This window comes from Notechis scutatus, chromosome 2 (assembly GCF_049901735.1).
Source record: "Notechis scutatus isolate UNSWTSFEM ecotype Mainland chromosome 2, rNotScu1.2, whole genome shotgun sequence".
NCBI classification, from domain to species: domain Eukaryota; kingdom Metazoa; phylum Chordata; class Lepidosauria; order Squamata; family Elapidae; genus Notechis; species Notechis scutatus.
Window position 1 is genome coordinate 18,726,312 of NC_142010.1, and position 18,078 is coordinate 18,744,389.

Genomic DNA, 18,078 nt, shown 5'->3' on the forward strand with positions numbered 1-18,078 from the left:
CGCCGGATGTTGGGCTGAGCGAGCCGAGATCATGCCGCCTCTTCGCAGCACAAGCCTCCTCCAACTGGCCAGCTGCTCTCCTCCTTCTCTGCCTGTTTGTTCTGTATGGCCGAGGAGGAGGAGACCAGCCAGCTGGTTGGGGGAAGCTTTCTGCACCGAAAGAGGCAGCTACTAATCTCCGGCTTTGCTCTGCTTCTCCAATGGTCCAGCACCACCCTGTTCTATGCGCCGCTGCTCGGACTTGCTGGGCCTGACACATAGAACAGAGCATGCTGCAGGCATCTCACAACAAGCCCCAGGACATGTGGTCACCTGCTGGCTAGCCGGGCTGGAAGAGGCACGTTCTCCAGGAGAAGGAAGAAAGCGTGCTCCAGAAGGGCGGGTGCCGGGCAAGTGGGCAGATGTTCCGGGACCACTTAAAGGTCGACTTTAAGAGTGCCCCCATGGAAGAAGCCGAGCAAACATAGCGGCGGCAGGGTGACGGGGCATGTGTGTCCCTCCACAAGGAGTATGAAGGGAGGCAGACACCACACCTCTCAGGAAAAAGTAGGTGCAAAGCCCTGGCTGTCACCTGGGAGGGACCGTGGAGGGACCCATCACATGCCCTTGTTGCCTCCCTTCATGCTCCTTGTGCATGCTGGGAGCACCTAACTGGAGCAAAGAGAGCAAAGTTTAATGCTTTTTCTGTTTATGTTTGATATGTACTGTTAACAAATGCAGTTTTTATATGTATCATATCTTGTGCTGACCTGGCCTGTCTGTCAAATTTTAAAAGTCAATGCGGCCCCCGAGCCAAAAAGTTTGCCCACCCCTGTACTAAAGGGACCCTCCTTACTTACGTGACTGTGTTGCCTTTGTGCCACATGCCGGGTCATCACAGTCTGAGTGCTATTGCTGTCTTCTCCAACAGCATTACAGCAGTTAACCAAATCCTTTTCTTTGAGACGAAGGTATTAACATCAATTCCTCCCCCCTTGGAGGGATGATCTGGACTTGTCTCCCACCCTAATAGCTAAGTCAGGGGCAGGGTTTCTATCCTGAAGATTATGTGGGAAGCTCGCCAAAGCTACCATGTTGGCCTAAAGTCAATTTTGTGTGAGATTTTTCTTTTCAAACAGAAACCCCTTATTCCTCTCCTCAAAACCAGGAAAAGAAAGTAAAACAAAATGGTTTTTACATAAGGTGGCCCAGCTTCACCCACTTTAATTACTTCCCCAAGATTACAAAGGATCCCAGCCAGGTGTCTACCTTTGTTTCTACCAGCATTCGATGGACTCTCTGCATCAGAGTTTCCAGAAGGTGTACTTGTGGTCTTAGCAATCCAGGGATCACAATATCCAGAATCATCTTCTATCAATATCGAAAGGCAAAAGACAGTACATAAAGTTATGGTCTAGTTTTGCTATGGGGAAAACGCTGCTTCCCAGTACCCAGCCAGGGTTCCCTCTTTCTCAAACAAAACAATGTAAATATTTTAGGTAGCAGAAACCTCACAAAATCCCCCGATCTTGCACTGCTGAATATTCACAGGCAGAACTCAAGACAAAAACTTCATGGGAGTTGATCATCTTGCAAGATTTCAGGTGATTATATTAGGGGGTGGTATCCATGTCGTAGGACAAAACTGGACTTATATCTGGGGTATTTCTACTGCTTTTGTGGTGCACATTGGAAGATTTCCTTGCTTTTGCACAAGCAGATATCTATTTTGCTGAATTCTATCTGAAACTGACATTCCACACAGAATCCAAGTTGTGAAAGTTTCTGATTTACTCAATAAGCATCTTAAAGCTGAGACCACTCCGGTTTGTCGGCTTCACGGCGGCAGGGATTTGCGAAGCTGCGCGATCCCTGCCGCGCTAGCGTTTTTGGGGCTCCGACCCACACGGAGTGCAGGAGCTAGGCTGCCCTGCAGGGGCAGCTGAAGGTAGGGGATCCGGAGAAGGGACTGGGGTGTTGCAGACCCCTCCCTGGCCGGCAGAACCCCTTTTCCCAGGACGGTGCAGCGGCGGTCCGTAATGGCCGCCACAAAGAAGCTGGCAGCCGGGTAAGAATGCGCAGGAGGAAGTGGAGAAAGTGATTGAGAGGAGAAAGTTTTTCTTGGCTCCTAGGACTCTAAGACATATTTAATAAAATTCCTGAAAAGTATGACTTTCTGAATAATACCTGCCAGAAGAGGAAAAAAGCGGCTGCTTGAAAGTGCTGAAAGGATAGCTTTCCCTCTTTTCCTACTGGAATAAATAACTGGATATTAAGAAACCTATTTTTAGGTGGAAATTGGGTTTAAGCGATGAGTGGGAAGAGAGAGGATTAAAAGAAAATATTTGTATGCTAAGATTTTGTTGGAGCAGATGCCTTAAGGATTTGAAGACTAGAATATATTGTAATAAGATTTTAAACAGATTTGGACTTTCTTTCTCTTTGATTGATATTACCCCAGAAGGAGAAAGTGAGAACTCTGCCTTGGTTTGGACTGATTGATAACTTTGGGACTGTTTTATCTTTTTATTTTCTTTTGAATATTCTGGTTGTTGTAAGAAGAAAGAAGGAGAAAAGAAAAGAAAAGATTTATAATGGCTCTTTCTGTTGAGGAACTAAGAAAAGAATATGAACAAGCAAAAAAAAATGGTAAAGATGGTGTGGAAGAAGCTTTCCTTTTCTTAGAAATGGCGCTTACTAATTATCAACAAAAATTACAACAGATGAAGACAGCAGAGGAACAAGAAAGAAAGGAAGGAGCCATCTTTAATGAATCTCAGAATTTGATCCAGAAAAAAGGAAGAGAGAAAGAAAAGAAAGAAGAAAAGAAGAAAACTAAAGGACTTAAGGACTTAAGATCTAAAAAACATTTAAGAAAGGGAAAAATAAAGTACAAAACCAATATGAGGATTGTAAACAAAGGGGAAAAGAAATACGACAGAGAAGGGAAGCCAGTAAGGCAGAGGCTAGAAGAAGGGGGTAGAAAGGTTTGTTGGGAGAAGAAAGAAAGGAAAAGGTGGAGAAAAGCTACAATGTTTTGAAATTAAATGGAAAAAAGGAATTTTTATGGATAATGGATAAAGTATAATTTTTTTTTTTTAAAAAAGATTTTGCAAGAGTACATAAGATGAGATGGTAGTATTGCAATGGTTTAAGAGTTGATAAGAGATTAAAATGTTAAAATGTTTAAAAATGATTGGCTTTAAAACTTAATAATAGGAGAGGTTTAGAATATTGTTTTAATTAAAGAGTTTAATAAAATTATGGTATTGATGTTATTATAAAATTTTTATTATAGTATTTCTTTTTAATATTTGGATTTATTGTCTAATTATGCATAATTGTGTTGGATGTATTAGTTAGATAGAATGTACCAAGCAAAATCTGATTGGGTATTAGATATTATTTTAAAGATTAATTTGATTAACTTAGGGGAGATAGAAAGGCATCATACTCTGATTAATGATTTCAGGAGAAACTGATTTTCTTTTTTTTCATAAGCGATGAGACAAAGGGATGATAAAAAATGGACAAAAGATACAAATATAATGATTTAAACTAAGATGATTAATTAAGGTAGAATTAAAAGTGTGAAATATGTGGAAAGTTAATATAGAAGGCTTAGAATGGTAAATAAAATAAGTAATGATATGTAAGATGAGCATGAATATAATTGAAGTCCATGAAGAGAGAGACACCTGGGTCCAAGTTACTTTCCAAAAGATTTTTTTTTATGTTTTGTGTGTTGTGTGTATATGTCTTTATTGGGGAGAATTGGTAAAAACTTGTAGAAATATAGAATGAGAATAATGGTAACTAAGTCAGAAAGAATCAGATGAAATAATAATAATGATATTGAATAAGAGTAAAGAAAGTAAAGAAATTGAATAAGAGGTTTTGGTATATTATATGGAAATGGTTTAAAACAGAATCATAATTTATCTGACTTGTTAAATTTACAATGGAAAAAGGTTTAAACATGTAATGAATAATGATAATTTGTGTGTTTTAAAAAAATTAATAAAACTTGTTTTAAAAAAAAAAAAATAAGCATCTTAAAGCTTAGAAGATCATCTGGAAAAGTCCTTTCAGATGCTCTTCCTGGTTCATCAAATTTAGAGTATTTGGTTCATACCATAAAAAGCAAGAATGAATGAAGAAAACTATCCTACAGGTAACCAATTATTTTACTAGATTTTCCCAATTCTATCTTGAATCCAGTTATCTGCAGATATTCAGATCAAAACCTTTCCCCATCCAAGTTTGCCTTTTCAATTCATGCCTGCCTTACTTTTTCTGGTTCCTCCACTTAGTACAGAAACCAATGTTTTTAGCCGTATAATCAACTAGCCAGGTACTGGTGCTTTGCTATGAAACTATGTGATTGGGCAAGTTTTTTGGGAGGAAAATATGGGAAAAATGCTCTCTCTGCCTACCAGCATCCATCTATATTCATCTGGCTAGCATCCTGTCAGCATGTGAAACTAGAGGGCTGTTTGGAAACTGAAACAGTATTTGCTGTGTGAGCAATAAGACAGCAAGAAGCTTGGGTGTAGCATAGTTCAACTGCAGTTGGAACAGATTTCTTTTCAGGTGGGGAGAGAGTTGAGAGCTGTTTGGAAACTGAAACAGTATTTGCTGTGTGAGCAAGGAGACAGCAAGCAGCCTGGGCGTGGCTTAGCTCAATTGTTCTGTAGTAAAGCTGCTTGCTGCTGTGAAAGTAAAACTGAAACTCCTCTCCTCTGCTTGTGTTTTGCATTTGGAAGAAATTTCTTTTCAGGTGGGGAGGGGGAGTACAGGACTCCTTAGCATCAGAGAGTATTTATAGGAAATACTAATGCTCTGATGGTCATTTCAAACAATCCTTTCTTAGTGAGCACCTAGAAGCCAAGAGGAACACTTGGAATATAAGAGTTTTCTCCTCTGATTTCATCAGTACCCTGGGGCTTTTCTCCTGCTTCCTGTAGCTCTCAAGTAAGTGTAAGAAAGATCTGAATGTCTCACCTGTAATTATTGTTGGCATCTTCCAAGCTTTCTGAGTTACAAAAATTATCAGGGTTCAGAGGGCATGGAAAGAAAAGAATTAGATATTACTCATTCCTACACAGTAATTTTTCATTGATATATATTAATTGATATATATATATATATATTGATATATTACTGTAGATAAAGTACTTCCTTAAACTCCTTAACTTGGTGTGCTGCCCTTCACTTCAATCTTATTGACTTGGAATGGCCAGAGGTTATGAGAGCTGATATCCAATTCATCTCTTGGGTACTGGATTGAGGAAGGCAGCTTTAGACAAGAAAAACTCACACTTGTATGAAATATATTTTGACTTAACAATCCCAGCATTTGTTTAGTCCAACTGCAAGCATCTTTCCCATGTTAAGTATCTCAGATGCTTTAGCTAGATTTAAAATTATCTGAACCTGAAATACTGCATAATGTACATGTAAAAATTATAAATAGATGAACAGAATGACTTTTTAAGTGAGGTAGTTGTAATTAATGACCATAACAATTATATATCTTATTTGAAATACTCAGTAAAATTGAGAAAAACATTGGAGTTATAATGAAGGGTATTTATATATCAAATGCATATACAATCTAATTCCTAAGAGCTCCAGATAATCATATAAACATATATCCATACTTATCACATTTTTTTAGAAAGTCTGACAAGGCTATAGATAAGAAATATTTATTTAAGAATGATGCAAGAAATGAAGGTGACAGAGATATTAATATAGGAAGAATATTCCTATATTAATATATATAGGAAGAAAAGACAGTTGCAGAAATATGATAAAAGAAAACAATGAACAGTTAATCAGAGAAATGCAGGATTGTGGTAGAAATAGTTTTAAAGTGGATAAAATAGTTTTAGAAATGGATAAAGGAAATTAAGCAGTGCTTAAAACAGCAAATGAAAATAAATATAAAAGTATGAAACAATTCTGAATGGATTAGAAGAAATGGAATGATCGAAGGAAGATTTTGGAGATGTTTATGAAACTGATATGATAAAACATGGAAACTAAGAATGCTTAAAGTTTAAAATATTATGTCCACCCCCCCACCACACCACAAATGCTGAAAACAAATGATGTAGGAATACTGAAAACATGTGACTTGAATAAGAATAAAAACATAAGCACACAATGTAATTATAAAATACATATTCCATTTTTAATGTGTGTGAGGATTGCACCTGTGATTGTTCAAAGAACCCCATATTTATTTGTTGTTGTTTTTTTTGTTTATTTGATTTCTACAGCTGCCCATCTCAGCTGACTCTGGATGGCTCACATTCAAAAAGATATTACAATTAAAACTTAAAAATAGTTTAAAACAAAAACAGTAAAAAAAAACCATTAAAATAATAAAAAAGATTAAAAACGTCTAATTTGAGTACATAATAAGCAAGACACCTGGCCTGTTAACCATATAGCCAGGAGTGGGTGGTCTTGGTGCATGTAGTGGGCCCTAGACTCAGGAGCATAACCAGGTTTTAAAAGTTTTATGGAAGGCTAATAGAGTTAGGACCACTCTAATCTCCAAAGAGAGGATTCCACAAAGCAAGGGCTGCTGTAGAAAAAAACACACCTTGTCTTCCTAGTCCCCTTTAGCTGACATTCTTTGGCTGATGGATCTGCAACATGCCTGTCCTATTTGATCTAACTGGATACGTAGAAAGTTTGGGGAAAAAGGCGATCCCTCAGGTACCCTGTTCTCTATTCAACAGAAAGGGGACAGGAGTGCTAATTAAAAATACAGAGAGATTAGTTTGTAAAGCATGCATGGAAGGTGTTTGGGAGAATTCTAAACAGGATGCAGGAAGGAACTTACATTTAAAGCAGCAAAATCAATCCAGTAGTTAGCATGATAGAAACCAACACCCCCATCCCACCCAAAGTGCTGAATAAACAGATCTATTTTTATCTTAATCTTCTTCTTAAAATAGAATAGAATAGAGTTGGGCTGTTGCATAGAAACTCAGGCATCCAGAGTTTGGCGTGAAGCAGATAAAAACTTCAATTGGAAAGATAGAATTTTACCTTTGCAAAGGAGACTTCTTTGCCCATCTGGAAATACAAAACAAATAAATTCAGGCAAAGCAAAAAGCATTTATAGGTAGTGCTCAACTTACAACCGTTTGTTTAGTAACCATTCTAAATTACAACGGCACTGAAAAAAGTGACTTATCATCGTTTTGCACTTTTATGACTGTTGCAGCATCCCCATGGTCACGATTTACATTCGGATGCTTGACAACTGGGTCATATTTATGAAGGTTGCAGTGTCCCAGCGTCATGGGATCACTGTTTGCAGCCTTCTGACAAGCAAAACCAATGGGGAAACCAGATTCACTTAACAACTGTGTTACTAACTTAACAACTGCAACAATTCACTTAACAAATGCGGTAAGAAAAGTCATAAAATGGGGCAAAACTCACTTAATAAATTTCTCACTTAGCAACATAGAAAATATTCCGCTAGTGGCAAATTTATGGGTTATCTTGCTCTTTGCCAGCTGCGTTTCTATCTTTCTTAAAACTTGCAAGTGTATTCAAGGACTTTCAGAATCTGCTATCTATTGTGCAGTTGCCAAAAAAGCAAGTTGTCACATGACAAAGAAATGTCCTTGGCTAAGAAGGGAAAAACATGCTTCCTTAAAGAAAAAAACCTGCCACCTTAAAAGTGCTAATATAACCTCATAAAATGCTAATAATGGAGCCTGAAATTTGAGATTAACAGTGCCACCCTGATCTCTCTAGTGCCTGTGACCCATAACAAAGACTGTTTGTTGGAAAAGAAAAACCAATTATTCATGTCAAATGCAGGTAGTACACAACATACAACCACAACTGAGCCCAGAATTTATGTTGCTAAAATGAGAAATTTGTTAAATATTTTTGATCATGTGACCATGAGGATGCTGCAATGGTCATGTGTGAAAAATGGTTATAAGTCACTTTATTGGGTGCAGTTATAACTTTGAACACACACACACACACACACACACACACACATATATATATGGCCTTCAGCTTTGTTCGGGTATTTTCCCACGTCATAGTAGTGGTGCTTTTAAAGTTGTAGCAACGTTTCAGCAGAATCTCATCTGCCATCATCAGGCTTTTATATTGTGTTCGTCTGTGTGCCATCTGTTTTTTTGTAGATTAGTACATCTAGGAATGGTAGTTGTTTGTTTGTTTCTGTTTCCATGGTGAACTTGATTTTGGGGTGTGCGCTGTTTAGGTGTGTTAGGAAATTGTTTAGGTTTTCTTGTCCATGGGGCCAAATCACGAATGTGTCATCGATGTATCTTAACCATAGTTTGGGTTTGAGGATGGCATTGGCCAGGGCTCTGGATTCGAATTCCTCCATGAACAGGTTTGCAATGGCAGGTGACAGTGGTGATCCCATGGGGGCTCCTTCTATTTGTTTGTATCTTTGTCCTTTGTATATGAAATATGTGTTGGTTAAGCAGTGTTCTGTTAGTTCCATGAGGTGTTTAGCTGGTTGGTATTTATTTTTGATGATTTCAAGGGTCTCTTTTATCGGGACTTGAGTGAATAGTGAAACCACGTCAAAACTTACAAGCAGATCTTCTTGCTCCACATGTAGATCTTTGATCATTTCCAAGAAGTGGTATGAGTTTTGTACATGAGAAGCTGCTGTTTCAGCATGGGGCTGTAGCTCTTTTGCTAGGTGTTTAGCTAGGTTTTGTAGTGGTGCTCCTCTGGAGCTGACTATGGGTCTGAGAGGTATGCCTTCTTTGTGTATTTTTGGGAGGCCGTATAGTTTGGGGCATCTGGAAGATTTCTCTCTGGGTATGATCGTGTGTTGGATCTCTTTGCTTATGTGGCTGGTTATAATTTTCTTCTTCGTTAATTTTTCCAGATATGTGGTTGGGTCTGTGTTTATGGGTTTGTATGTGGAGTCTTGGAGTAGGTCTGTCAATTTTGTTTCATAGTCTTTTCTGTCCATTACTACAGTGGCATTCCCTTTATCTGTTGGGAGGATGATTATGCTGCTGTCTCTTTTCAGGGTTTGTAGCGCTTTAATTTCATTTTGCTGCAAGTTGCTTTTGGGTGGTTTGCTTATGCATAGGATGTTGGTAACTTGGTGTCTTATTTTATCAGTTTCATCTGTATTTAATTTAGTTAGGCTGGATTCTACTGCACATATGATGGATTCTGTGGGGATTTTTTGGGGTGCTATAGCATAGTTGAATCCTTTGGTTAGGACTTCTGTTTCTGTTTTGGTGAGTTCTCTGTTGGAAACATTGTACACTAATTGTTTCAGGTGTTGTTGTGAGTTGTTGGGGGTTTTCTTGTCATGTTCTAATTTCTTTAATTTTTTCAAGAGCTTTTCCTGTTTGTAAGTGCTTGAAGATTCAGCTCTCCAAGTTGTGAGTTGTTTTATCTTGTCCCAAAGTAGAGGGTGGATTTTGCTGCTCAATTCCAGGTGTAGTGCTAGCAAATCTTTGTTTAACTGATCTAATTGGAATCTCTTACTGTGGAGCTCGTTCCTTAGTAGAGCCATTTCAGTTCTTTTCAGGATACGTTTAGTGGCTGCTGTGCTTTGATGAAATGTTAATTTGAAGCAGGTTGGTGTAGTATTGTTGTCTCTGCAGCTGCGTAGGAATTGGAACAAATAGAAGGAGCCCCCATGGGATCACCACTGTCACCTGTCATTGCAAACCTGTTCATGGAAGAATTCGAATCCAGAGCCCTGGCCAATGCCATCCTCAAACCCAAACTATGGTTAACATACATCGATGACACATTCGTGATTTGGCCCCATGGACAAGAAAACCTAAACAATTTCCTAACACACCTAAACAGCGCACACCCCAAAATCAAGTTCACCATGGAAACAGAAACAAACAAACAACTACCATTCCTAGATGTACTAATCTACAAAAAAACAGATGGCACACTAGGACACACCATATACCAGAAGAAAACACACACCAACCGCTACCTCAACGCCCAATCCCACCACCACCCAGCACAGATAAACTCCGTGGCTAAAACACTAATTACTAGAACCAAACGCCTGGCAGACAAGACACACATTAAGACTGAACTATGCACCCTGACTAAAATATTGACAGCCAATGGCTTCCACAAAAGCAAAATCACCAACTTGATCCACAAAAACACACCGAGACATAATAGAGACCCAGAAGATGAACAGACCCATGGAACAGCTGTCCTGCCCTACATAAGAGGTACTACAGACAAAATTAGTAAGGTACTACACAGACATCACATCAGGACTGCCTTCAAAACAGACAGAAAAATAGCAGCCATCCTTAGCAAAACCCCAAAGACAAAATTGACCTGGAAAACCAAGGCGTATACGAAGTCCCCTGTGCATCATGCCCGGCCACATACATTGGACAGACCAATAGAAGAATAAGCACCCGCCTGGATGAACACAAAAATGCAGTCAAAAAGCTGGAACACACTTCCTCACTAGTCCAACACATGGAAGCCACAGGTCATAGAATCAACTTCAATGGCACCAAAACCCTAGCCACTATAGAAAATTCCAGCCACAGAATCATCAGAGAAGCCATAGAGATTGAAAAAAGACCAGAAAGCATGAACAGAAGAGATGATTCCACCAGGCTGTCAATCATTTGGAAGCCTGCACTCACAAACAAAAAATCTCCACACCACAAGCCAGGCAAACACCTGGGCACAAACAGATCCCCCTGATACCTCCAGCTCAAACACACCCCAACCAGGCACCCAGATGAAACCCAGCTTCCTAACTAATGATAGCCGTCCATTTACCCGAAGCCAAGCTGCACTAAAGGCCTCCAATAAAGTAACACAATGTTGCCAGCCAATCAAGATACAAAAAGAGCCAAAAAAAAAAAAAAAAAACAGACAGAAGATATTAGAAGCAGAACACAGCAAACTCCAAGACCAATAAACACAGACCAAGACTCTCAACCAATCAGGATGAAGAAAAAACCATTCTGGCACAGCAATAGGCTGCCCCAAATTTAAATCTGAAACCACTGTAAAAGTCTAACTCACAGACGAACACAATACAAAAGCCTGATGATGGCAGATCTGCTGAAACGTTGCTACAACTTTAAAAGCACCACTACTATGACGTGGGAAAATACCCGAACAAAGCTGAAGGCCATACATGTAAGTACCTGCGAAAACTTAAGAAAACAAATATATATATATATATCAGGATCTATTATACAACCCATTGAAGACTAAAATGGAACATTTAAATGGGCAATATATTAAATGGTTTAACTTCTAAATTGGGATTACAAAGCCTTCAGTAAGGTTAATGTTAGGAATATAAGTCACCTAACAGGTATTTGGGTTAGAAATGCAAAACTGTAAACAGGTGTGGTTTCTCAAACGGCCATAAGATGGATTCAGAAACCTGGTTTGTCTTAGTCTGAGTCTCAGAAAAGAGTGTAAGTGGAATTTGATATTTGGATTATCCCTGGATTGAAAACTGACTGATTTAACCTGTGAATGACTTTGAACTGCTTATTTTGGACTTTGCTTAACGTTTCTGGAAGTAAAAACCTACATTTACTGTACAGTGTATCTGTGTACTATGTGTGTATTATTCAAACACTTCTCTCAAATACGTCTCCCTGTATGCGCTCATTCTCCTAACGGGGAATTACCTCAACAGTTAAAATAGATGTTATTCATAGTAATTAATCCTTTTGCTGACCAGGACTAAACAACGAAGCTGTAAGGATTTGCTTACAGAAATGAGGTGAGTTATGGGAAGATTTTCCACTGAAACAGTTGTGACAGTGTTATTAAAACTATACATTATAAAGTTGAAGTCATTTCTTTAAAAATTTCATTTCTTTGTTGCACATTCCAATTCCTCTTTTTACTGTTTTATTTTACTTTGTATTAGTCCTTATCTTTTTAACTGCCATGCTCAATAACATTATTACAAAAGTGGTTTAAGGAAAACGATTTTCCCTTCATGGTCCAAATCCCAAAAAGCCTTTTCTGTGTGCTTCATACAGCACGAACCTCATTGTAACAAGAGAAAAATATACAAAATTAGTCCTACTAATCATTGCATTACACATATCCTTAGCAAATGCAACTTAGTAGCGCACCCCCTGCTTGTAAAATAAAGCCCCCAAACCCAGAGAACAGCCCCGTGCAGCCCCGCTGTGAGTCCGCCCGCAAAATACGTACTGAGGCTGAACCTACTATCCAGGCTGCCCTTCCAATCTTTGTTAGACCTCAAAACCTTGCAGCTCTTCGACCTAAAAATAAAAAGGTAACCTACCTGTCCTTTCTGACAAACTGCGTCCAGCCCCCCCCCCCCCCCCGCCACCACACATTTTTTTTTTATATTCCTGGAACAGATAGCGCGGTGGTTAACACGCCTGCCAGGAAAAGAATTGCTCAGTTGAGGGAAATCCGTAGAGGAGGTGATGTTGCAATCTTCTATAAGAAGTCCCTACATCTAAAAAACATCCAAGTTACCCAGAGCTTGCTATTCCTGTCTGTGAACTGTTCTTAAATATCACATTTCAGTTCTTACTATGTTACAGTAGAGCCCCTGATTATGACATCGAACATGCAAACAAGCTAAATACACTACTAATATGGGCAGCATACTCCCCACATGCTTTTCTCTTTCTTGGTGACTTCAATCTACCTCATATTAACTGGACCCTTAACGAATGTACAGCTGAACCCACACATGCAACCTTATACAATGCAGTAACAAATCTGGGACGAGAACAACTAGTAAACAACAACACTAGATTTAACAACTAGATTTCCCATTGAAGACTAAAATAGAATATTTAAATGGGATATATTTAAATGGGATATAATATATTAAATGGTTTAATTTCTACATTGGGATTACAAAGCCTTGAGTAAGGTTAAAATAGATGTTATTCATAGTAATTAATCCTTTTGCTGACCAGGACTGAACAACGAAGCTGTAAGGATTTGCTTACAGAAATGAGGTGAGTTATGGGACGATTTTCCACTGAAACAGTTGTGACAGTGTTATTAAAACTATACATTATAAAGTTGAAGTCATTTCTTTAAAAATTTCATTTCTTTGTTGCACATTCCAATTCCTCTTTTACTGTTTTATTTACTTTGTATTAGTCCTTATCTTTTAACTGCCATGCTCAATAACATTATTACAAAAGTGGTTTAAGGAAAACGATTTTCCCTTCATGGTCCAAATCCCAAAAGCCTTTTCTGTGTGCTTCATACAGCACGAACCTCATTGTAACAAGAGAAAAATATACAAAATTAGTCCTACTAATCATTGCATTACACATATCCTTAGCAAGTGCAACTTAGTAGCGCACCCTGCTTGTAAAATAAAGCCCCAAACCCAGAGAACAGCGCCGTGCAGCACCCCTGTGAGTCCGCCCGCAAAAGACGTACTGAGGCTGAACCTACTATCCAGGCCGCCCTTCCAATCTTTGTTAGACCTCAAAACCTTGCAGCTCTTCGATCTAAAAATAAAAAGGTAACCTACCTGTCATTTCTGACAAACTGCGTCCAGCCGCCCCCCCGCCACTGCCCCCACACATTTTTTTTTATATTCCTGGAACAGATAGCGCGGTGGTTAACACGCTTGCCAGGAAAAGAATTGTTCGCTTGAGGGAGCTTTGTATAACTTTTTCGCCTTTCCCTTGTTCCGACTTTGGCGATAAAAAGGCGTGGCCGCATAACGGGGCGCAGCGTCAGCAAAGCGGGGGAATCCAATCACAGCTACAACCAAAAGTTACCAACAAACCACAGCCACAAACAATTACTATCCCTTCAAATAATTCCACAAATAATATCTCTTTACTCATCAGAGACACCATGGAACGTGAACAGAAATGTCCAAATGCCATCTTATTTGATCTCGAAGACACCAAGGAATCAGATGACATCACCAAAGTTGGTGATATCATAAGCAACTCAAATACAACAAACATCTCTCCTGAAGGTATCATTGAAATAACCAGAGATGGCCATGGGTACAAATACAATGACGGCTCTGTGGTCCCAAGATTTTGTAGAGTTGTATGCAAAAATGAGTCCAGCAAATGCATATTCATTCATACAATAAATGCCATTGCAAAAACCAATCCCAACCACAAAAAACTTTGCTCAAGACCAGACTTATCCATACTTGAAAGAATCCGCTCCCGTGAACTCCACGCAGAACTCAAAAACCATCTAGACAATGGAGAAAAGGACCTGTACATTGACTACAGAGCTGATTGCATCAAAAGAAAGCCACGCAACCCACAACTCCGCATCCAACCCCACCCCATCCAATCCAACATCACGCAAAACTAGGCATGTACGCCCCTAACTACCTCTATTCCAGCTACAACTGGCCTTAAATGCAAGCTACTCAGTGCAAGAAGCCTTGTAAATAAAATACCTGAATTTCTCCTCTTACTAAATACGGCTAAATTCGACATTATATTTGTCTGTGAAACATGGCTCAGTGCATCTCTCCCTGACTCCATTACCACAGTAAGAGACTATCATGTTTACCGATCAGATCGTGAAATCCGTAGAGGAGGTGATGTTGCTATCTTCTATAAAAAGTCCCTACATCTAAAAAACATCCAAGTTACCCAATGCTTGCAATTCCTGTCCGTGAACTGTCCTTAAATATCACATTTCAGTTCTTGCTATGTTACAGCAGAGCCCCTGATTGACATCTACCATGCAAACAAGGTAAATACACTACTAACATGGGCAGCATCCTGCCCACACGCTTTTCTCTTTCTTGGTGACTTCAATCTACCTCATATTAACTGGACCCTTAACGAATGTACAGCTGAACCCACACATGCAACCTTATACAATGCAGTAACAAATCTGGGACGAGAACAACTAGTAACCAACACTATATTTAACAACTAGATTTCCCATTGAAGACTAAAATAGAACATTTAAATGGGCAATATATTAAATGGTTTAACTTCTAAATTGGGATTACAAAACCTTGAGTAAGGTTAAAATAGATGTTATTCATAGTAATTAATCTTTTTGCTGACCAGGACTGAAACACAATGCTGTAAGGATTTGCTTACAGAAATGAGGTGAGTTATGGGAAGATTTTCCACTTAAACAGTTGTGAAAGTGTTATTAAAACTATATATTATAAAGTTGAAGTCATTTCTTTAAACATTTCCTTTCTTCGTTGCACATTCCAATTCCTCTTTTTACTGTTGTTTTTTTTTTTTTACTTTGTATTAGTCCTTGTCTTTTTAACTGCCATGCTCAATAACATTATTACTAAAGTGTTTTAAGGAAAACGATTTTTCCTTCATGGTCCAAATCGCAAAAAGCCTTTTCTGAGTGCTTCATACAGCACGAACCTCATCGTAACAAGAGAAAAATATACAAAATTAGTCCTACTAATCATTGCATTACACATATCCTTAGCAAGCGCAACTTAGTAGCGCACCCCCTGCTTGTAAAATAAATCCCCAAACCCAGAGAACCCCTACATGAACTCTTCAATTTCTCCACCTCGAAGTTATTGCTGGGGAAAAAAAATATCCCGGAGATTAATTAACCCTCACGCTAAAGGAAGGGCAGGTTTTTGCATAACGCCTCAAAGGAGGCTGGGCAGCCCCGCTGACTCCGCCCGCAAAATACGTACTGAGGCTGAACCTACTATCCAGCCCGCCCTTCCAATCTTTGTTAGGCCTCAAAACTTTGCAGCTCTTCGTCCCAAAAAGGTAACCTGCCTGTCCTTTCTGACCAACTGCGTCCAGCCCCGCCCCCTCCCGCCCCCACACATAATTTTTTATATTCCTGGAACCGATAGCGCCGTGGTTAACGCGCCTGCCAGGAAAAGAATTGCTCGCTTGAGGGAGCTTTGTACAACTTTTTCGCCTTTCCCTTGTTCCGACTTGGCGATAAAAAGGCGCGGCCGCATAACGGGGCTCTGCGTTAACAAAGCGGGGGAATCCCCCGCGCCAAGCAGCAGTGCCTCCGGCTTTCCAAGGACTCCCCCACCCAGCCCGTCAGACCCAGAGCCGAGCCCCCTTCCCCACCTGAGCGTGCAGCGCCCGAGGGGTTTTTTCCTCTTCCCGCATTTTGCAGCGTTGAGCCTAAATTATCTCCCGGCGTCTCCGGGTCTGCGGCCGTTCCCGAAACAACTTCCCTCTTTAACGTCCAATCAACGCGAAGAGACCGTTGCTTTTTCCTTTCGCTTTTGCAGCAGAAGCGATTCCTCCTCGAGTTGCGCTTCCCAATTTTGTCAGAATTTGGGATTTCAGGTGCCAGAACGTCCTCCCCAGGGTAGCTTGGAGCAGCTCTAAAGGAGACAAGTAAAACCTAGAAATAAGAGGAGAAATTTCCTGACGGTGAGAACAATTTATCGGTGGAAAGATTTTGCCTCCAGAAGTTGTGAATGCTCCATACTGGAAGTTTTTAAGAAGAGATTGAACAACCACTTGTCTGAAATGGTATAGGGATTCCCTGCCTGAGCAGGGGGTTCGACTAGAAGACCTCCGAGGTCCCTTCCAACTCTGTTATACTGTTAAATACTGTCTTACAGAATTCTCAAAGATCCATCTCATCCTGGGCACCCTTTTTTTGAACTATTACTATCTGGCAGACAGTACAGAATATTAAAAACAAGCACAAATAGGCTGAAAAACAGCTTCTATCCCAGGGCAGTAGCTCTTTTGAATTCTGCTGTATAGTGCAATGTTGGTGTGGTGTTGCGGGTTTTCAGTTTAAGGTGTGGATTGTGAAGGATATGTTTGTTTATTTTCATGGTCATGATGTGCACTGAAGATGGTGTTTGATTTCGTTAGGAGGTGCAATGACAATAAACTAAACTAAACAACTAAGGTTGGGGTAGGCTGCCCCAGAGCACTCTCTCTTTATTCATGTCTTCTCCACGAATACATCTGACCCCACTTGGAACAATTTAAAGCCAATTTGTCTGAAGACCCCCTCCCAGTTGTAGGCTAGCTAGTGCCCCCCCCCCCAAGAAGTCATTCCCTTGTGTGGGGTGTGGGGGGAAAGCAAAGAGAAAATCTATTCTTTTATGGGGCCAAATGTAAGAACTCTACCAATGACCTCCCAGACATGTTTCAAATGTCTTGAAACCATCAATGAAAGTGAAATTTACATCAAATGCCGCCTAGGCGATAATCTAGCCCACCCTGCCTGCTTAAACGCAAACAAAAGCCTAGCTGATATGGTTAAAAATTCAGATACATTCTTTTCTCTATGTCCATCATGTTCTCCTAAGCTAAACAAACTGAGTACCCTACCTCAGTGGTCCCCAACCTTTTTTGTACCAGGGACCGGTTTCAAGCAGAAACATTTTTTCAAGGACCGGAGGGGGAGAGAATCCGAGTTTGGTAGTTTGCTTGCAGACGTTTCATTACCTGACTAGGTAACATCTGATGTTGTTACCTAGTCGGGTAATAAAACGTCTGCCAGCAAACCACCAAGTTCAGGGAGCGCCTCGGCCCTGCCTCCCTCAGCCCCATCCCTCAGGTGTCTCCCTCCCTCCCTCCCTCCCTCAGGTGTCTGCCTCGTTCCTCTCAGTCACTCTATCGCTCCTCCAGCAGCCCAAGAAGCCGGGGGTGGTGGCTTTTCCTGTCGCCACAGCTTCCCGGCGCCCGTTTCACCCCACCCGCCCGCCCGCCCGCTGCAGTTCAATCCACAGTGCTCCGTTCTACCTGCCTGCCTGCCTGCCTTCTTCGTTTCGGAGCAGCTTCGGCTGATAAAAAGAGGCGAATAGTTATTATTCTCAGCGAAGCTGCTCCTAAACAACCAGACAGGCAGGCAGGTAGAACGGAGCACTGTGGATTGAACCGCGAGCGAGCGGGCGGGCGGGTGGGGTGAAACGGGCGCTTCGGGGAAGCTGCACCGACAGGAAAAGCCACCACCCCCGGCTTCTTTGAAGCAGTTTCTTCCTGGGCTGGTGGAGGAGCGAGAGAGCGACTGAGAGAGCTGAGCCAGAGAGCAGGACAGGCTTCGGTTGCTTCCTCCCTCCCCTTCTTTCATTTGTGTCCTTGATCCCTGATCCCAGCAGCATTCACC

At 40.5% G+C, this 18,078-nt stretch overlaps 1 protein-coding gene across 5 annotated transcripts in view; it reads right to left on the reverse strand.

The window, feature by feature from the left end:
• Positions 1–16,234, reverse strand: part of LOC148131866 (C-type lectin domain family 2 member D-like) — a 35,568-nt gene extending 19,334 nt beyond the window's left edge. For 2 of the 5 annotated variants that reach the window (XR_015747428.1, XM_087954360.1), the window contains exons 1-4: positions 16,068–16,234; positions 7,048–7,074; positions 4,984–5,014; positions 1,249–1,350 (exon numbers count right to left, since the gene is read on the reverse strand). Coding sequence is in view for 4 of the 5 variants with exons in the window: in XM_087954360.1 (XP_087810486.1) it covers positions 1,249–1,350; positions 4,984–5,014; positions 7,048–7,074; positions 16,068–16,109 (202 nt within the window). In the remaining variant the exon portion in view is untranslated. Of the gene's footprint in view, positions 1–1,248; positions 1,351–4,983; positions 5,015–5,645; positions 5,674–7,047; positions 7,075–7,446; positions 7,466–16,067 lie in introns of those variants that run through there. The other 3 variants (XM_087954364.1, XM_087954363.1, XM_087954361.1) reach the window with 3 other exon arrangements.
• Between the last annotated feature and the right edge of the window lie 1,844 nt (positions 16,235–18,078).